This window comes from Sphaeramia orbicularis, chromosome 1 (assembly GCF_902148855.1).
Source record: "Sphaeramia orbicularis chromosome 1, fSphaOr1.1, whole genome shotgun sequence".
NCBI lineage: Eukaryota > Metazoa > Chordata > Actinopteri > Kurtiformes > Apogonidae > Sphaeramia > Sphaeramia orbicularis.
The window spans coordinates 41,544,382-41,566,390 of NC_043957.1; the positions used below are offsets into that span (position 1 = coordinate 41,544,382).

Below are 22,009 nucleotides of genomic sequence, written 5' to 3' on the forward strand. Positions count from 1 at the left end.
GCATAACTTAAGCTCCAGGATTTGGGTTTCCCCTCTCATGGTGTTTTTCCATAAAGCAGAAAGGGTTAAATCTGTGCCCTGACTAAGGCTACAGTTACACCTCTCCACCACTAGGTGTCTCAGTGAATGAGAAAAGGTAGGTGTTTATGGTATTACACAATAACAGACTGTGTACATAAAGCTCTATCACTGAGACAGTGGAACAGACTGCTGGTGTGCTATTTATGCCTGGGTTTGTAAGCCTTGTACAAAAAGACAACTAAATGTCAAGGGACACAATGTAAATCCCCTTATCTATTTAATTTGAATCAACATGTACCTGAATCCATTACACATGATTTCTAAACTTGTTATTTTGTGTTATTAAGAGATTAAAATCAAATTACTGTCTGTGTACAAATATTCTGACCTGATGGCTTCTGAGTCTATGTGGACAGGAGCGATGCGCTCCAGCAGGAACTTGACCATCTCCAGGAAGGGGTTGGTGGGTTGTTTGGGGAATGTCAACTTTCTTGTGATCTCCCTCTGCACACAGCACAAACAGTACATCATTACGACCAATATTCATGGTTTGAACATACATATATTTCCATCCATACTTACAGAAGTAGGTTGTGTCTTATAACATCAAATATATCCATCCCTGAAATACCTTTGTTTTTCAGTTCAATGTCTGATATGACACATTCTTTAACAAGTCTTTCCTATTCATAACAATAGAGAAATAGGCTTAATGTGTCAACCCTAACAAAAGAAATGGTTGGATTTTCTTACAGTTGTTTCTGTAAGTTTTGTGACTGTACTTTGAACCCACTACAACCTATCTCTTCTGTGTAATTTCCATCTTTCTTAGTTAAGTGGTTTTCTTTCATAAAAGGGGCGACTATCTGCAGTTTTAACACTTCAGTGCATGTATTAAAGCAGGAGAGAGTAGATCCATGTACAGATGAATGACAACGTGATCTTACCACACAGACTTCAGCTTGTTTGCAGGAACAGGTCGGGCTGATGAGCATCTCCAGCTGTGCTCGGAGCTTTTCATCCTCGCCAAGGACCTGGTTGAATTTCTTCATGAAGTCCTGAGCTTTTCCTGCATCGGGCAGGTTCTCTGGAGATGCGCAGGTAAGGATAAGAAAAGTTAAGTGAAAGGGATATATGATAAAATTGAACTTTTGTATTAAAATATTCCTTTTGGCGAGAAAAAAGTACAGTTTATGTGAGCATTCTTCAGACTTACTGGCTATACTCATCAGCTTCCCAAACATGGCTGTGTTATTGGCTTCAGACTGCCAGAGGAGAGAAAAACATAAATATCAACATACATTTTCTTCCATCACTGTTTTGTGAGACGTGGATGAGACAAATCATGTGTCAACACACCACTGGCAGCTTGTGGAGGTCCAGCAGCTCTTTGACGAGGCCTCTCAGCATGTTCTGACACTTCCACATTTCATTCAGGGCCCTTAAGAAAGGGGAAAAAAATCAAATAGTGAGATATTGTTTCCCAATTGTGCAGTTTTCCATATTTCTAAATTTTTCCAGTTGATAAATTAGTAAGAATGTTTTGAAACAACAGGACAGAGCTTCCAAAAACCCAGGTTCACTGACTTGACAGCGTTTGTGTCCAGGCAGGCATACAGATAATACAGACACTTCATCTTCTCCTCAGTGTCGAGGCTGTGAGGGACCATGTACTGAGCAAAGATCTTCTCCACTAATAACCTGTAGTATAAAGGAAAGATTTTATAGAGGTGTGTATTCAGTAAACATGAGCATTACACTTGATATGCAGATGCTCTCACTTGTCATCAATGCTGTTCTGATAGTAGATATGCAGCAGCTTGTCTTTGATCCAGCTGATCTTCAGAGCTGATTCTTTCCCAGCCTCATGGTGCAGGCAGTATTTTTTATAAAGTTGAGCCAGGCCCATCATGGCTTCCTTACGCACACGCCACTACAGGTAGAGAGAGATGAGGGCAGAAAAATAGATCAGAGAAAGCTCATTGTGCTAAAATGAGATACAGCTGGGGAAATTCTAGTATGATTGTACGTAATGCCTTTTGCATCTACATGTTAATTTGGGTCAGAAGTAATTAAGGATTCAGAGATTTGATCGTTACCTTCTGACTGAGGTAACCAAGATGAATGATGAAGAGTTTAAACAGGAAAGTAAACACAGCCACCTACATCAACTCACAATGCTATCCGATACATTCCCTGCATGTATAACGCATATGACTAATATGATTTGCATGCTTGTCTCACCCTCTTGTCTAGGGTCCTTTCCCGTACAAAGCCAAGCAGCTGGTCATTGACCAAGTTAAGGTCTTTCTTCCCTGCATTGATGATGGTGACAATGACATCATGACGGATGGCTTCTTCAGGGTCATGGGAACGCACCTTCAAATATTCTAATTAGATGATAAAGAGAAAAGACATGGGTGCATATTTAAGTTTATGTCAAATAAACCTCAGGAGCCAAGCAGCCTCCAAAGACAAACGTGACAGAAAAACCACTGAATAGAAGAAAAGACACACCTGTTAAGTCTCTGGCCAGATCTGGGTGGTTCATGAGGCAGTGGCTGGCAAACTTCACACACTCAAGCCTCACTGGGACATGGATGTCATTGAATCTGAAGAAACATCAGATACACTTGGAATGAAGTCAATGTGACTTTTACACCCTACACTGAGGGATAAGGTAGCAAATGTTTCCCCAAGAGAAGTTCATATGCACACCCACAGGAAAACCATGTAATATTTTTGTCTTGTTATTGTAAAGAGCAGTGATAAGTGCCAAGAGTAGCAAGCACTTTTAGTGAAGACAAAAAGAACATTTGAAAAATACAAGTAAAAAATTATTCTGTTCTTGTTAAAACACACCTTTCACATAAATGTATGCAAACACAGCTGAAACATACACTTCTTGTTTGCCAAGAACTTCTTTGTGTTAGGCAGACACCACTCTTAGCCTGTTGTAGGTGTGTGAGTTTTGTTTCTCAGACAGAATTGCACCACATACAGTTGAGCAGTAAGTGACAATGAGTCAGATCATTTCTATATTGTTCCACCTGTGTACACTAAAATGTCCCAAACACAGAAAAAGCAGAGGTAAGTAGAAAATAACAGGTAGAGGGCTGCGTCTGTGTAGGTAAATACTGTAGACCAACAAACACCTTTAGAGGTTCAGAAGTCATAATGGAAAGGGATATTTTTATATCTACACACAACATGCAGATATTTCTGATCATTTGTATCTGTGCGTGTGTGTGTGTGTATGTGCCTGCATATTCATATGACTCACCGGCCTAAGAAGCACTGCCATAGTGGCCTGTTCTGTGAGGCCAGCTCTGAGTCTTTGGCCCCAAACAACTTAGCCAGCAACCGTACAACAGCAAGGCGCTCCTCGCCATCATTGCTCTGCAAACACAAAATATAAAGTAGTAACATTCTTTTGGTCTTCATAAAACTTTCAAAGGAAATTATTTACATTCTCGTTCTTTTCATTAGATAGAAGACGTCAAACCAGACTATGGAGTTGTATTTGCAGTGTGCATGAACGCCCAATAAAAATTCTATAAGAACAGAACTGTGATAAAGTGGGTCTGCCACTCCCTAAGAAAACCTACATTTCAGTATAGAGTCAAATATTAGCTAAACCTTTTCTATTCAAGAAAATGAGAAACAATATTCTGATCACTCAAGCTTATGCAAGTTTGTTTTGTATTTAGATGATGCAAAAATCAGCTACAGAATGACAGCTGCCCACTTTGTCTGCTCAGAGGTGTCCTCTTTAGCATCGTTATATCCTGAAACCCCGAGAGCCCTCAGAATTACTGTGGGATTTAGAGTGGCATAGGTTTGCAGGTCGCATTAACAGTACTTCTCTCTTCATACTTCAGTGGTGACTCAAAAATTGCAAGTCACAACTGACTGGTTTCACTTCATTAAAACAAGTGCAGTATACTTTAATTTAAAGAAGAGCCAGTCAGCTTTCAAGTTCCCTAATCCAACTTAATCCAAACAATTAAACGGTGTTGGCATAAAACATTTTGACAGGAACTGATGATTCCTCACTGTGTCTTTAAGCTACCTTAAGTTTAAACTCCAGTTGAGGCATGACAGAGGTAAGCAGCATAGGGTCAATGGCAAACAGTTCCTGGATGAGGTCAAAGACGTGCTCTGATAGGTCGCTGACTGATGACTTTCCCATCACTAAAACCTGATTGAAGAACTGAAGAGGAAGAAAAATGCTGCATCAGTTAAACATCCCATTTAACATTTGCTTCAACAGTTTATGTGTCAAACTGAGAAAAAAAAAAAAAAAAACATGGAAGGAAAATATCTGCTTCTCACATTTGCGATGCATGTCTCTATGGTCTGAACAGTCCTCTTTAACAAAGTCTTGGCAAGATCATAGGCTTGCTTGTTCAGATTCTTTAAAAATAGCAAAACAGTAGAGAGTTACTTCACACAGAAAATATTTCACACCAACATTTAGTGAATCAATCTGGTCATTATAATTTTCATGATTTATCAAAACAATATCAAAAATGGAAAAAACTGAGTTTATGTGTTACCTTGTGTGCAGGAATGAGGTTAATAAGGATGGTGTCCAGCAACTCCTGTGTGACTCCATCTCCCTCCATGATGATAGAACTCATCAGGTCCATCATGTGAAGCTGCACCTTCTGGTTATGGCTGTTACTGTGGAGGACAGAGAGATTTCAGTGATGAACATTCTGACCTTCACTGCTACATGAAATGAAAAAATAAATAAATAAAATTTTTTTGGACTAATATTGTCATAGCATTATGCTTATTCCAAAAGGGCTGCTTGTTTGATTAAGTTTAGCAAACTCAACTATATACTTTAAAATGCTGTGTTCCCCTTGTGTGAGAAAAATGGTCAATAAATTATTTTAATTCACTCATAACAAACTGATGATTATAAGTCCTCTTTCACTGTTAATTGGACTAATTACACAAGGTCATGGTATATGAAGTGAGTAAAAAGTGTCACCAAAAATAACAAGCCTTACTTAATGACAGAGAATAGTGTTTTGAAAAGCTGGATGAAGATTTCATTGCAATCCTCCAGCTCAAAGCAAATGTTGTACGACTTCACCCACGCCAGGTTCTAGAGAAAGACAAAGGAAATAAAAATGCATGTTATGCTTTCATCAGCTACTAAACTGTTTGATAAACCTAATGTATAGAAATACATGTGTATTCTCTTACCTCCAACAGGTAGAAGTATCTGTTAAATTGAGGGCTCTTGGTGTCTTCCAGTCCTTTTAGTTGCCTGGTGATAAAGAGGAAGATGTCCTGGAAGAAGGACCAAACAAAAGACAATAAGGAACTCAACTGAGTTGAACTGATCAAGCCTGAAGAAAAGATATAAAGTTGATTTAGGGGAACAGAATATATAGTGTTGCAGTCAGCGCTTGTACAGTCTTAACAGCACAGTGACTTGCAGACCCATCACTTTCTTTTCAGTCCATAATTCTGTCTTCATGTTGAGAATCAAATGCCACAGTCAGACAAATTCAAATGACAAGCTTGGAATGGAATTTTGGACCATATTCCCTCAGGGTCACTTAGTCACTTGGAAGAAGACTTCATGTGGGCATCCTGGGGTAGTTCCTAACCTTGAGTTTGTCATGGGAGGTGTAGGGAGCCTCTGGGGCATAAATCCTGAAGATGTCAGCCAGACAGCAAGCCACCAGTAGGCGTACATCCTTATTAGGGTTCCTGAGGAAGAACTCTGAGGCAAGGTGGAGGGCTAGGCCAAGATACTGCTGCTTCTCCTCTTCAGAGTCTTGATCCATGTCCATGTACGTCTTCACCACCATCTGTGAAGCAGAGCAACAGGAGTACAGGGAGAGATCAGCAGGGAGAAATTGTATGCATCACAGCATTTGGTAGCTTTCTTTGTGTGTTACATTTACTCACATTAAGTGTCTTTGCTTGTTTTAGTAATTTTGTCTCATGCCAATGCACTTTTCCTGTAAGTGCCATGGAAACCATTATGTAGAAACTAACACCATGCCATGGTGCAGAATGGTTCTGGTGGACCATAGAGGACTGCCTGAATGCAGTGACTAATGCAAACAGGTCATCTGATGCCCAGTTTTAAGGATTATCCATTTCTAAACTGAGGGCGTTTTTTTTTTTTTTTTTTGGGGGGGGGGGGGGGCAGAACTCTAAGAAACATTTGTGCAACTGTCAAAATTTAAGGATTATATAATAATAATAATAATAATAATAATAATAATGGATTAGATTTCTGTAGCGCTTTTCAAGGCACCCAAAGCACTTCACATTATTGATCCATTATTTATTCACTCTCACATTCACACTCTGGTGGTGGTAAACTACTTCTGTAGCCACAGCTGCCTTGGGGCAGACTGACAGAAGCGTGGCTGCCAATTTGTGCCAAACAGCCCCTCCGACCACCACCAAACATTCACATGCATTCATACACCAGTGTGAGTGACACTGGTGACACTGGATTACATGATGTCCTCTAGTCCAAAAAAATAGGTTGCACATGTTAATCCTAAATTGATCACAAACTAAACACATGGAATATTAAATAAAATTTCAGATAAACAAATCACATTTTATTGTATCACAACTGGAGCCTTTATGTTCAAAAACAATTACAAGGGTCTGAAAACCATAAAATATTTTTGTGCCATTCAGACAGTGAACTGGATCGGCCAAAAGTCACGAGGAGTCTTACACACATGCTCAATGCATCCCAAAACAGAAAAAAAACTAAATGTATTTTTGGTGTGTGCCCCAGAGGAGGCTTTCACAAGATTCTCAGTTCTCTTAACACATTTGTGGTTTTAATGGCTCTACTCTACTACTATGTACTACTATTTTTGGTGGCTTTGTACAGCAGGAGACTAGAGACTGAAACCACACTTTGACCAGGGCAAAAACTGTAAAGGTAACCAAACAGATGGGTTACATGCTGCAAAACTTTCACAGGTCTGGGTCAGGTATTTATCCTCTGTGAGAGGCACACAAGTGATGCTTTTGCATTGAGGATGAATTGACACTTGGAGATTTATACCAAAGACACGAGGACTGTTTCAAAAATCCCAGTGCCTTATCTGTTCAGTCAGCATTCACTCCAACTGCTGTTGTACACTTACTCAGTGTTCTAAGGTATACATTTTGGTTTACTTTTAATCACCGTGCATTAAAATACTGTTACAAAATCAGGGATCAGAGATTTACTATTATTTTAACATTGCATATTTTATGCGAGTCATTAATACATACATTGTTTTTGTGAAAATTGGTGTTCATAATGTTTTTTACATTAAAAACACCATGATGTCTTTGACAATTTTTTTGCTGGTATCACTTGTCTGAAAAGAAAAAATATTAACTAATGAAGGTTTGACAGTGTGATGACTGAAGAAATCGATAATGTTTGACAATGGAATCCTCCTTCAGCCCAAGATTTATCTTTACCCTGCATTTGTACATTATCATTAACAATTTATTAGGCTTACCAGTGTGCAAAATATTCTATTTATCTCAACATTTTTTTTGTCAGTCATGTTTGCTCCTTCTAAACATTAATTGACGGTAGGGGTTAGGGCTGCACGATTTTAGCCAAAAATAAAATCCCACTTTTTTTCCTCTAAAAACTCCATTTTCAATTTGGGCTAGTGGTGGCATTTTAGCTGGCATGTCATTTTTGTGTGCAGCCCGCAATGCACACACTGCTCCCACTCTGGCATGTGATCAAGTTTGAGGTGCTGAAATAAATTGTTTATGCTGCTGTCTTTTACTGATACCACCTTCAGGCTGAGTTTGCAGTGAGGAATGGTTTGGTCTTCATCGGAAACTTTGAAACCGTACCAATTCCACACAACTAACTTGTTCTTGTTATTTTTGGCCACAGACTTCTCACTCTCCTTAGCGAATGCCATTTGTGTACTGGTGTGTGGAGACCAAAGACTGTGGAGACTGCTCTCACAGTTAGGAGGAGGAGCCTACGGTAGTCTGGGGGTGCATGGCCCAGAGAAACAAGAGAGATGAAATTCGATTTGACAATTACCCTTTTTTAAACATCGTCCTAATTAAATAATCCCATTTTGATTGATAATCGATTAATTGTGCAGCCCTGGTAGGTGTAACAAAAAGAATCACACATGCGCCAAACAAACCTGTTACACCAGGGCAGCAATTCAGTTAAGATCTTCCATGCAAGACACTGAAGCATAAAATAATATCATGATATTCTTGCATTGAGGTTTGGTAGGTGTTATTAATCACAGTAACTTTGGAGAATGACAGAGTAACTTCCATTGCTTACTTAAAAGCCAACTGTTCCAAAGTTTAGTTTGGGAAAAGACAAGTAATTAACTGAATGGTCAAATTATGACCATTTCTTTTAAAGCTGTGATTAGTAGTGATGTTCCGATCTGGATTTTTTTGCTTCAAATCAGATTTTTTTATGATTAGTTTTGCCAATACCGATCTGATACTAACATGAAATTTTTATTTAAATTTGGAGTCATTATTTATAAGTTATTATGCTATTATTTTACCAAAGATCACAATTGGGCTGAATGTTGAACCTGAACTAAAACAAGTATGACACCTTTGACTCCTAATAACTTTAGTATAATTTTTGCACTTTCCAAATTCATACTGTGGACCAAATTAGAACCTTTGGCAGGCCGGTTTTGGCCTGTGGGCCAGATGTTTGCCATTCCTGCTATAGCACGTCTATGGACAGGTCTGGCAAGGGATTATATGGGCAAGCGTTCCGTGCCGTATATACCTCACAATGAGTATGCGCAGATATTATGTATGTACAAACTGAAAGTGAAACTTAAGATGCTTCACTAATTCCCTACAGGCCCCCACAGAGTCGGGTGTCCGCACGTACTCGAGGCAGACTCAATGCGGACCCATCGTGGCCATCTGCCGGACACGTCCGCGCAAAGCTCAATTTAATGACCGCACAGACTCCATGTACGGGAACTCGGTGTTACACAATTGACTGCTCGGTGGGAAGTCTTCACATCGACCTGTTTTAAATGTGAAATTGGTATGCTCAACTAAGAAACCTCAAACATCCCAAGAAAGTGCACGCGGAGTCCGTGCTGCTCACAGTACACCCTACTCTGAGGGAGTCTTATGTCTCCGTTTGTTGGCCTGTTCATTTTCCTTGTCCCTACCTTTGGAAACTTTCATTTGAGGGGGCAGGACCTTTGTTTAAGAGGGCATTGCCCCCTCTTGCCCCCACCTAGAAACAGACCTGGATCACCCCAATCACATGTCTAAATCTGATCTGATCTTCTAAAAAATGCCAGATTGGCAGCCAATACCAATCTTTAGATCGGATCGGGACATCCCTAGTGATTATTTTAGTTTATATGCACTTTGACATTCATTCAGTCTGATTACTATTGTCTGACTTTTTCCTCACTCTTTAAATACAACTGCCACTGTTCCTTTGCATCCAACTTTCTTTACACATAATACACCGTACTTTCCGGACTGTAAGCCGCTACTTTTTTCTCATGCTTTGAACCCTGCGGCTTATACAATGATGCGGTTCAAGTATAGATTTATACAGGCTAACGGCCTCCAGGGGGTGCTCTAGCAGGGAGCGCAAAAGTGAGACAGACAGGTGGAAGAGGTGTTGCGAAGAGGAGAAGTTTTAAGCTCAACTTTTAACAATCATTTTGCGTGTCATGCACAAACCCTCATCATGGAAAACACATGAAGAAATGCATATGATGCAGCTTTTAAGTTAAAAGCAATCGATCTGGCTGTCCAAGAAGGAAATAGAGCTGCTGCACGTAAGTGCCATTGAGAGCGACAACGGAAGAGAAACTGAGAAGGTGTGTGACAGAGCCTTTCTGAGAATGTTCAACTCCAACACTGAAGAAGACAACTTCAGTGGTTTCAATGCGCAGAAGGAAGATGAGGATAGCGATCAATGACTTTTCTGGGTTTTTTAACCAGCCGTGTTACTGCCGTTTTACTGCCGTGTTACAGACACTGTTTGGAAAAAAGCAGTTAAGGTATGGAAGTAAATATTTAAATAATCTTTCTGTTTACCATCTTTCTGTGTAAATATCTCATGTTACAACGTGGACACCTGTGGCTTATCATCAGGTACGGCCTATATATGTACAAATATTTTTTTCTTTTAAAATTTGGTGGGTGTGGCTTATAGTCAGGTGCGGCTTATAGCCCGGAAAGTATGGTAAGCTTTCCTTCCACTAGTAGCTGTTGCTTGTTAATTATAGAGTATGCAGCACACATCTCCAGTTCAGCATCAGTAAAGGTGATCGACCTGTGTGGTCTTTCGCAGAAAACCATGAACGTGGATTTATCTAAATTATTTATGCCTAGCTTCATCTATCTGCACATACTCAGCCTGACTTTAGGCTACGCGAAATGCATTAAGCAATGATGCACTGAAAGAAGGGGGTCAAACTTGCCTTTTTCCTTATCCTGGATTTCTGAATTCTGCTTTTTTTTCCACCCCTAAACAGCCCACAGATCATTTGACTAGTGAGAGGAGAACAGTTTGTTTGGACTTCATCACAGCAGAAAACTGAACACTCAGAGGACTGTTAGTGCTGATAGACTCTAATGAATCACACAGCACACAATAAACCGACTAGCCTAGCAACATTAATGCTAACAACAACCAATAATGTAACACTCTCTATAAAATACAATAAAAATGTATGTAGATGTTTAAGGAGCTTCATATTGCATTTGTGCCTTAAACTATGCCCAAAAGTGACCTCACTGTGAATGTATGCAACCTCCACTAAGAAAGAATGAACTTTCAAAGACAGAAAAAAACTAGACAGACAACCAAATGATTACAATACCCCTTCGGCCACAAGTTGGCTGAGGGCAGGGCTCAAAATTAACTTTTTGACCTAGGAGCACTGTGCTCCTAACCCTAAAAAGTTAGGAGCACAGGCTAAAATCTAGGCGCACCACTATTATATAAAAAATTTGGAGAACAAGCAAAACTCTTGGCCATACCAAGTAATATTCCTATATGTATTTAAGCAATGTTAACAACCTAGAATAAAGTATTTGAATAGAGTATGAAAGAAAAAGCTTACATTGACACAAGTGCAAAACAACTGTCAATGTGTGGTATATACTTTAGTTGGTTCTTGGAGAAGAAAGACGAATCACACCATTATTTGCAACAACCAACTTTTTTATTTCATGGCCTAAAGGCCCTTAGGGGCCGTTTACATGGCGTCGGATTCAGTCGACTCCGGGAAGATTTCATGGCGGATTAGCCTTCTGTTAACATGGAAACGGTGCCTAGAGTGCCTGAATCCGGAAACTTTTGATACCAGGGTCCAGGGTGGAACGTTATCGATACGCTCCGCATTCCAGCTCCGTGTTAACGCGAGTCGGAGCGTTCCGGGGTAAAATATGACGTCACCGCATGCGCGCGCAGCCAAGAACCGCCAGTTAACCCACTCCAGGCCAGTTGGTGGCGGTAATGTGCCTCCAAGCTGGTTTGCCAGCCTCTATGACACAATAAAGCTGCAGAAAAAGAAGGAACAACCACAACAGCAATGGCCGGTTTCAGAACAACATACGTGCTGCTAACTGTGCTCAGCTCGTCTGTCCAGACAAAGAAGTCCTGCGTCTTTGTACGACCACTCGCCATTGTTGTTTGTAAATAGTGTTGTCCGCCTCCTCCTCTTCTTCTTCTTCTTCTCCTCATTTAAAGGCTGTCTAAACCGGAAATTGTTTGTGTGCAGGCGCCTGTTTTACCACCACTGTTTCACTACAGCTCTACATCGCCAGCTACTGGTCTGGCATGGCCACTACAGCGTATTCAGCCGTCCTCGCGGACTCATGTTAACGCAGATCATTATCATAGCGGCGGCGTCTTAACGCGGAAAGATTTTATAACGCAAAGGAGAAATCTTTGCGGAGTGTTGCCGTGTAAACGTACCCTAGTCACTGTGGTCTACACCACGCCTGAAGTCAAGTCTCCTTGACCTGGTGCCCCTTAGTCACTGTGGTCTACACCACGCCTGAAGTCAGGAGATTGTTTCAAACGTCGGTGGAGTTATTTGATCCCTTTGTTTATGCCGCCTGCGCACGCAAGGGGGCGGGGACTAGATTTTCCGCTTCAGTCAGCGGGGCGTGGAGCTTGTTTATTTTCAGCTGACGAGTTACTTCTGCAGCCATTATTCTAGGCGCACGTATTAATTTTCGCTCATTTTTTTATTGGCACACCGTGCGATCGTAATCTCAAAAACAGTCGCACTACCGAAATTCTCAGGCGCATGCGACCGTAATTCAGTCGCAGTCACGAGCCCTGGAGGGGTAAAAAAATGAAAATCAAAGGAAACTATACAAAAAAAATTAAGATGGAAATTGTTGGCCATATTGCTGAGATCAGGAGGTAAAGAGGTGAAGTCTCACCCTGTTCTACTGTGCACCTTACCTTATTGTGAGAAAAATATAAATAGCAGTCAATAGTGAGAGACAAATAATGTTTGATCCTGTATCTAATCGAGGCACCAACTACATATATGCTGTTTGTCCATTTTACATACTGTTTCAGTTCAGAAATGGGCAGTATGTCATGAGTGATGATAGATGGTATGCTACTTCAACACTTTTATAACAAACTGCAACTTTCTTGTGATGTAAATTAACCTTTTAAGGTGAAGACACACCAACCCAATTTTCGGCGGTCGGACGTCGTTGGGCAGTCTGGCGGGGTCCGTGACATGAGTCTGCTTGGTGTGTTCCGTGCGATCAGCCATTGCCATTCTTTACAGCCAGTTCAACATGTGTAACTGGCCAGTACCAGTCGTTCAGTCGGATCAATCTGATTGGTGGCAGGATAGCCCTTGACGAGTGAATCAGTGAACAAGAAGTTTACATGTAAATATAACTATGCAAAGGTACTTCAGACTATTATGGTCTTCTATAATAGGCAATTAAGTGCTCATATCGTATCTGAATGAGTGCCAGTCAGTGTTGCCTATGGACTTCATTCATTCCATGAAGTGAACACTGTTAGCATTGTTAGCCTAGTGTGATTTCTCCTCAATTTTCGCCTGTGACATCTTTCTTCTTCCACAAGAAGAAGCCGGAGAGCTGACAACATCGGTATCTTCTTATTACTACCCATCCATTCAATGAGTACAACAACAACCTTTCTTGACTATTCAAAACTCTCTGCTGACAACAATGACTGATGACAGCAAGCGCCGTGTTTTGGTCTAGAGAGATGTTCTGCCATTTCTGGATTTATGTCTCGCGCAAGCGCAGAATGTATGCTCAAGTCAGTAGTCGATTTGGTGTGTTCTTCACACTTTTTTGACAGTGTCGGGGAGACGGGAGCCGAGTGATCAGTCAGGCTACCTGTTCTAGCAACGATTGGCAGCCGGGTTAGTGTCTCTTCACCTTTAAAAGTAAGAAAATTAGTTCTCTCCCATTGACTCCCATGCATTTTTTCCGCAAAGTAGTATCATTATATGAGCATTATCTCCTGCTGCAGCCCAAACATTAGCATGTGTGCTGTGGCTGAGTCTTACACCTGTGCTGTGTGCATCAACCTAACTTGACATGGCTCTAGTATTGATTGGTTTGGTGCCACCCTACTTCATTATGATTGGCTGCTCTTACATCTGTCAAAACATGGACAAATGAATCCTATCAAAATTGTTTTGAGCATGTCTCATATTTCTATCGAGGAAAAGTTATTTTGTGATACATATCATTATCGTTTTATCACCCAGCCTTAGGCACAACTGGAAGGAGCAGGACTTCATCTCACTATTTGCCTTGTGTTCTCTGAGTTAGATCCAAGATGTCAAATAAAAAGTGTTTGATGTTGAGGGAACCCTGGTTCCCACCATATGGACACGAATGCCCTGAAACAGCGAGTCCCCAGTTTCGTTCCCCGCTAACTGAAAAACAACTGCTTGTCATTCCTTTAACCTCTTTCTCCATATTTCCCTTCCATCTTCACGCAAAAGGACCAAAACAAAGCAGTCATTTTCTGAACCCACTTTATCCTCACAAGGGTCACTGGAGCCTAGTCCAGCTACTTATGGGCAAAGGCAGGGTACACCCTGGACATGTTGCCCGTTCATCGCATATAGAGACAAACAATCACTCTCACATCCACACCTATGGGCAATTTAGATTAACAGATAAACCTATCAGTGCATGTCGTTGGATTGTGGGAGGAAGCAAGAGAACCCATGCAAACAAGGGGAGAACATGCACACTCCACAGAGAAAGGTCCAAACCCCTATCGACTTGTTCTGGAATCAAACCTTCTTGCTGTGAGGCATGAGTGCTATCCACTGCACCACCCGGTTAAAATGTCAGTGAAAATTGGCATATGAATTTAATTTAAATATTTTTTAAAAAATATGCAAAATGATGCTGTAACCAACAATTTCTATGCATCTGCTGATCATTTTGACAGTTATGCTGTTGACCAAATGTAAAGAAAAAAATTGTGAAAATGCTGGCTATAATATTCTCTGCTAAAAATATAGTGTGAATTGTGGCAGAGGTTCTACACAATTATGAAATATAGGCAATTGTATTTATATGGATTTATGTTTGGCACATGGTGGATTATGATGTAGAATTATATATATGATAACTACTATACTGATTGATAGTTATAGTTTGTTAGTGGTTGTATTGTGCTTTGTATATATGTCAGAAATAAAACATTAATTAATTCATTTATTCATTCAAAGTTGATGTGCATGTGTACATAGAAGACTGTACTAAAACAGCGGTTTCAACAGCTCAAAGCTACAGACAATGCAGGACACAATCATACATTCACAATGATTTAAATGAGGGAGGCACCAGTAAATGACAAAAACAAGTACACTGACATAGCTAAGATCTCTTGAAATTGAGCAGAGTCTACTCAGCACTGTGCTGATAGGACAAAATGTTTTAAGCTTCCACTTCCTCCACTCCAGATAATGTGAAAGTGTGTAGAACTATGAGAGAGAGAAAAGCAAAAGCAGAGCAGTGGAACTGTTCAGGCAGCCACTGGGGGTGGGGGATGGGCCAACAGCTCCAGCAGTCTGCAACACACACACACACACAAAATCCTACACACATACACACTCACTCCAACCCTTTTAGCCGAAACAGTCACAACCCAGCCGGTGAAAGCTACAGAGACGAGTGTGTGGGCCTGCTTTCTCTGCTCCCTGAGTTTATTGTAATTTATTTCGAGAGCGTTTTTAGCTCCATCTGAACATTTCAAGGATTTAAGCAAGATTTTCCTGCTGCTTCACCTAAGCATTTCACCTAAAGCCACAAAGTCCTACACTTCATGAGAGCTATGGATGTTTTGTTTGCTTTTGTTAATGTTATTCAAAACAGGTTAGCAACCGTGAACACCTGATTTGGTTAACAACAACACACAGTAACTATAAGTTATAATCAAGCAAAAGTATTCTGATGCTATGAAAAAGCAGCAGAACTCAAACAGAATTAGATGATGGACTTGGCAAGAAATGAGCTTCTTCTCAGACAAGCCTTAGCCTTGGCGAAAGAAACACAAAACAACAATTCATGCTCAGATCTATATGTTGTGCCCCTATTCCTGATCCTCCCTCCTGTCCATGTGCACACTGCTGATATTTGTTCGATAAAAGTGTGTAAGATCAGTCTGGGCTAATAAAAATATGGCCATAAACACATCCAACAACCCAGCATTATTCGTCTTATTGCACCAACAATGGGAGCTTTAATGATGATATTATTTTTAACAGTTTCTAAAGGTTAAACTGTCTCATAACTGTGGTGGGCACATTTTTTGCCATCAAGACACTTTTTATCTTGACCTTTGATACACATTCAACAACCGTTTTTATTACTAAGGCGGTTAAGAAAACCCAATAACTGACAAGTTATGAGGAAGTTATTAAATGAGAAGGAAATCATCCCTTACTATGATTAAGGAGAGCTTTTATTTTCGTAAGAACTGTAGAAAGAATTAAGATCAAGTAAGACTGTCATCTCCGTGATGTAAAGCTAGTCATGTTCACGTGTTTCTATGCCCATAAGGAGTGTTAGGGTTGGTCAACTAATCTCTACCAACTGACTCCTACAACCACCTGGCCATCTACTGTTCCTGGATAAGATAAAAACAAAAACAAAATGAAAAAAAAAACAACCTTAGCTGAACTGAAAGGTAAGGCTCACAGTTAGTATTGATGCATAGTTTGCAGAAACAAGACTGCTATATCGGCAAACACAACAAATATAGCTGATATATATGTTGAATTAAGTGGGGAATGAAATGCTATCAAAGCAAGCAAAGCAATCCAGCAGCTCTGTAGAACACTTGGACTTTATCCATAACAGAAAGGCACACTCTACCCTTAGTAACATACAGTACAAATCTGATGACACATGACTGAAACTAACAATTATTTGCTCTACGATTCATTCGTGATAGATAGATAGATAGATAGATAGATAGATAGATAGATAGATAGATAGATAGATAGATAGATAGATAGATAGATAGATAGATAGATAGATAGATAGATAGATAGATAGATAGATAGATAGATAGATAGATAGATGTGACATCACTTTTAATCCACTGAAGCTAAATGTAAGGTCTTCAGAGTGTCCCCCCCGTACTATCAGTCCAAAACCTAAAGGTGTTCATTTCTCATGTGAGACAAACAAATGACAGAAGAACTGGGAAAACTGCTACCTAAGAAGCTTTGATGTCTAGACATACACAGCTATTTTCACTGATTTAAGCACAGATTCGATCCAGGGACAGTAAATGCAAACACCAGTCTGGCACTATACCGATTCCCTGAGGACCAGAACCTCCAGGGTAAACCTTGACTTCACCAACTGAATGCACACAAGGTTTGTGAAGATACAGGTTTTTTTTTTCTTCTTTCAATTCTGGATACAAACATTCAACAAAGCAGTAATGCTGGTATTGGACTGCAGCAGATAATGCAAAACAGCAAAATGACATAAAGACTGATGAAAAAAGATGCCAACTTGCAAACTGCTTTGCTGGCAGTACAGCAGAAAACTGAAGTGTCTCTCAAATTGGGACTGGCACTTAATACACACAGACTACATGTCAGCTTCTCAAATTCTCAAAGGCAGAATTAAGTGCATTTGTAAATGTATATCTTACACTGTAAAAATTCTTTGTCAGCATACAACTGAACATAACGCACAACTGGTCAACACGGCCAAATAATTATGTATTTTCAGACCTATTAAAACTAATAAGGCCACTTAGATCGAATGAAATAAATACTGTGATGTAATAAGTCACTTTAACTTTGTAAAACAAAATGGCACTTGGGACCAGATTTTAAACTGCTGAGGGTCTGAAGTTCAGCCAGACAACAGGGATGTAGGTGCAGGGTGATAGGATTTAAACCCCATGCTCATTAAGAAATTTAAGGAACAAGTCAGTTGTGCATCATGTCTTAGATACAGTCTATATGGAATATAATAAAGACTAGTAAAACCTTGATATATTATGATGATACACTCACAAGGCAATCTGAAAAAACCTTAAAAAAAATCCAATATTTTTTGCATTATTCATGTTAATGCCCAAATGTTCCTTTAAGCAAGAGCTTAAAAACACCATTGAGTATAACCACAATTAGCTTGTCCCTGAAACACAAAACCAAATTTTATTAAACAGACAAACATTAAACCATAACTTGTGCGTTGACCCATGGGGAACCACGGGTTCTAAATCCTCTCATACAGTTCATTCCTTTACTTTCTTGGTAAATTCCACTGGCATTTTCAGTTGAACAACCTCTCAGCTGGCATGTCTCTTTCTGCACATGAAACTTGACAACATGGCAACTTGGCCCTATTGTTTATCTGTTGCTAGGTAACCCATTTCAATAATGATTCTATGATTCTGGGCATAGCAATGTGATTGGCCATTGGAAGACTATTGTATTCCAAAATGACTAATATCTATCAAAATATTGGTCCTATCAACTTGCTGTTTTTGCTAGTCTCTTCCTTAACCAAAAACACATAAGTAAGCCAAACTGCAGCTGTCAGCTCTTTCCGGATTTTGTGTGATGCCCGAGACACACAGTCCACTTCCATTTTATAATATAGGAAGGATTACTTCATACAGTACATGTTAAACTTTGAGTATGCGCTCCTCCTTTAACACTTTTGTTGTAGTTCTACTTATTTTTTTGCATTGATGAAAAGAATAGTCTGTGAGCTATAAAAGTCGAAACAGGCAAAAAGGTCTGTTGATCACCTATATGTATCATCCATCTCAAATGAAATGAAATAACTAGCTCGAAAATGTATTAAAATGAAACTTCATTAAGCGTTTGTTTTTCTTATGTGTACCCTTTCCGATGATCCAATAACTTATCCCTTAAAGCTGTGTATGACGTTCATCACCAATTTTTTATAAAATCTGTAATACCTGAGTAATAGCCTGAGTATAACGAATCCATTAGTCTTTCCATGATTACGCACCTGACTCACTCCCCTCACGGTGAGCAACTTTGAAGTGTACCCCACCACAAACAATCCATTTGTTTACAAACCAAATCAAACCCTAAACAAAACCATCACTCGCTTTTTTTTTTTTTTTTCAGAATGCCACGCAGTCCCAGTAGCAAGAGGCAATGAAGCCATTGCTGCGTTTGTTGCCACTACAGCCATAATACGGCTGCATGGAATTCCGAAAAAACCGGAGTGATGGTTTCATTTAGGTATGTAAACAAATAGACTGTTTGTGGTGGCGTACACTTTGAAGTTGCTCACTGTCAGGGGAGTGATTCAGGTGTATAATCACAGAAAGACTAACAGATTTGTGATACTTAGGCTACTAAGTTTTACTCAGGTTTTACAGATTTGATGAAAAATTGGTAACCTCCTGAGACCCAGGAAAGTACAAGTTTGGGCTTTTTTAAAATTTAAATATTCGTCTATATTGGAAACATCATGATGTAATGTTTTTTTCAGATGCATTTTTAAAAATTTTTATGGAAGGTCCTTTGCAGTGAACAGTTGTTTTTTTGGGTTATGTTTGTATAAAGCTGTGAAACTCTTGTCCACATGGACAGAAAACCCATAGATGGGTCTCAGGGGCTCAATATAAGATATTTAGGTAATATTAGGCCTGTCTTTATTACCTCTGGACTGTATCATCTGCTTAGTATCATGACACATTAATGTCCAGGAATATCTACACACCCTGTCAGTGAGGAAATGTATTAAACAGTCTGATATTAATCAGACCCATTGCTATCTTTGATAACCTCTAAGAATATGGAAAACTGTGTCCCATAAGGACAATGTCAGTTTACAAAGTTAGGAGGGTTTGGCAGTATGCCAGGTTTTGGATGCTGACAAATCAAGCGACCTGTAGCAAAAGTATCTTGAGAGCGAAAAGAAAACATCGACATACCTTTAACCGTTTGACCACCTCATCATTGCTGATTTTGTCCGTGATCTCTTTTACACCGGGGGGATAGACGATCTTTCCGTCCCCCGCCGGTTTCTGCTGTTGCGGGAACTCCATGCTTGTTGATGTATGGTCCACACGGTCTTTTACTGGCCTCTATGGGTCAAAAAACAAAAGTTCAGCACAACCATGCTACCGCACTTACCAAAAACCTCGTTTTAAGCCGCATTCTCATTTGGCAATTACGAATTTTGTCCACTTAAATTCATAAAACATCCACAGTATATTTAACGATATTTCAAGCAAGTCAACTTTTCAGACAGTAAGCCAGCACTGCAACATCACTGTGTATATTATTAGCTTGTATGCTAAAGCACGCCAGCTAAACATCAGCTCCATATTTTCCGAAAAATTCTCATCAAATATCGTTTGGCTAGTCAAGTAAGCTCACCTGCTATCCCGGTACATTAATGCAATTTGGACAATTTAATTGCAGGAAAAGCACTTTTAAAACGATACTAGAGCAGCCGGTTGGTCTACTGTCATACAGGTTATCAAATTAGCTAGCTAGCTCGTTCCAGACTAAACATCATTGGCTAGCGGCTAGCATTTTGCGGGAAGGAAGTAATGTTAGCATCAAGCTGCTAATATGTTAGCCATGGTTAGCCTACTTCGCTAGCTTAGGCCGCAAACTATTGAGGTACCCATCACATCTCCGGCTACAGACAATCACAGAGGAAGTGAAGTATTTTATCATCTGTACCTCAAATAGCCATACTCGTGGTCACTTCCTGTGGTTTCCAACAAATGCAACTACTTTGTTAAGTTTAAAATGATGCTAATTTACTTGTTACTGTCTTTTTTCAACTTCAACGCATCGCTCCGTACTGCCGCTAGTTCACAGGCGAAGGGCTGCTACCGTCGCCCTGAGCCCTCCTCTCTTACCATCAACTTGCCCTCACGGATGGTTTTGAATACCCCAACAAATGCAAAATGAACATATTTTCAAATATACAACTACGTCCAAAAGTCAAGTATATTTGCCAAACGTTTCCCCGTTAGTATTTACCTCTCAAGTGGGCCGTTTTAATTCATTTAGTCTGACACAGGTTGGGTTTAGTTTTCGGCACAAAGCTCTCTGTCCGTTCAGTCAGTGCTGTCTATGTGAAGCCTGGGTGCACAGCGCCCCCCTCGGTCTCATACGAGTACTGCAATACCAAATACATGGCGGGAGTCGGAGGAACAGCCCGCACAGAGGCAGACACCAGTTAGTGCTCTTTACCTCCATCTGGTTCATGATCAGCACATCGACCTCATTCCATGTGAACACTAGGTAGATATGTGTCAAAATGCACGTGCCACTATACATAATCAAATACATACATGAGGATGATGAGTTGTATGATGGTAGACATGCACAATAACACCAAAATAAGGAGGGAGGAGCTGGTGCTATATGACATGATATAATATTTTGTTCATTCTTGTGTAAGAATGCATGAATATCCATTAATTCGTTTAATTTTATGATTACAGCTACATGAAGGTAATATACATTTATTTATTTGAGGGATTTTAAGTAAATTTAATATATAGTCAATTGCAAATTTGCCTGAGAGGGCTTTGCAGGGATTATATTATATTATATTATATTATATTATATTATATTATATTATATTATATTATATTATATTATATTGAAATAGATTAGATTAGATTAGATTATACTTTATTGATCCCACTACATGGAAATTCACTGATTAAGGCAGCAACAGGGTAATGTGCATTGTGCAAAAAACAAACAATACAAAATTAATAATAGTAACAAAACCCTATAAACCATAATGAACTATACGGTATATAGTATAATGTAAATATAAAAGTATAATGCAGTATTTACATAAGATGAATTGCAGTATGTCAAACAGTACAGATGGGAGACAAACACAAAACAGCAACCATGTTGTGATGTACAGTCTGACAGCAGACAGGGTACTCAGCTTGCTTTGCAAAACGACAGGAGGTCAGGGCTATGTGAAGTGACTTTTTAACATCACTTAAGCAATAGATTTGTTTGTACAATGTCTGTTACTACAGCTATATTACAGGTAATTTAGTTGTGTTCTCAGACTAATGTAATAATTTTAAAACGCACAGCCCCAGCAATTCTACAAAGAAGGAATCTAGCGATGGAAACATAGACTGCTAAAGTGTTTAGACTTTAATGGAGATTATGCAGAAAAATCATAATGTAATTTTGATAAATACAGTTTTTATTACATTTGTCTGAGAAGTTTTTTGACTCCCCCTCATATGAATCCCACAGTGGGGAAATTGCACTGTTTAAACCAGAAGAAAACATAAAAAAGTAAACAAATCACCACCAAAAACATGCTTTAACTAGAAAATAACAGCACAGACAAGCATACAAGTTCCAAGTTTATATCTCCTTTTTACTATTTATACACGCTTGGGTGAAAAGTAAGGAACACAACTGCAGACCATGTGCGCTGGGAT

General features: G+C 39.6%; 1 protein-coding gene across 3 annotated transcripts in view; it reads right to left on the reverse strand.

The window, feature by feature from the left end:
* The window catches only part of pds5a (PDS5 cohesin associated factor A), a 30,742-nt gene extending 10,074 nt beyond the window's left edge, over positions 1–20,668 (reverse strand). Inside the window, exons 1-17 of one of the 3 annotated variants that reach the window (XM_030138149.1) lie at positions 20,562–20,668; positions 19,496–19,648; positions 5,652–5,855; positions 5,242–5,328; positions 5,043–5,140; positions 4,581–4,707; positions 4,357–4,437; positions 4,094–4,234; positions 3,305–3,420; positions 2,539–2,633; positions 2,266–2,411; positions 1,803–1,954; positions 1,609–1,722; positions 1,381–1,462; positions 1,238–1,286; positions 969–1,108; positions 410–525 (exon numbers count right to left, since the gene is read on the reverse strand). In XM_030138149.1, the coding sequence (XP_029994009.1) occupies positions 410–525; positions 969–1,108; positions 1,238–1,286; positions 1,381–1,462; positions 1,609–1,722; positions 1,803–1,954; positions 2,266–2,411; positions 2,539–2,633; positions 3,305–3,420; positions 4,094–4,234; positions 4,357–4,437; positions 4,581–4,707; positions 5,043–5,140; positions 5,242–5,328; positions 5,652–5,855; positions 19,496–19,609 (1,862 nt within the window). In that variant the 5' untranslated portion in view covers positions 19,610–19,648; positions 20,562–20,668. Of the gene's footprint in view, positions 1–409; positions 526–968; positions 1,109–1,237; positions 1,287–1,380; positions 1,463–1,608; positions 1,723–1,802; positions 1,955–2,265; positions 2,412–2,538; positions 2,634–3,304; positions 3,421–4,093; positions 4,235–4,356; positions 4,438–4,580; positions 4,708–5,042; positions 5,141–5,241; positions 5,329–5,651; positions 5,856–19,495; positions 19,649–19,943; positions 20,077–20,255; positions 20,395–20,561 lie in introns of those variants that run through there. The other 2 variants (XM_030138166.1, XM_030138158.1) reach the window with 2 other exon arrangements.
* Between the last annotated feature and the right edge of the window lie 1,341 nt (positions 20,669–22,009).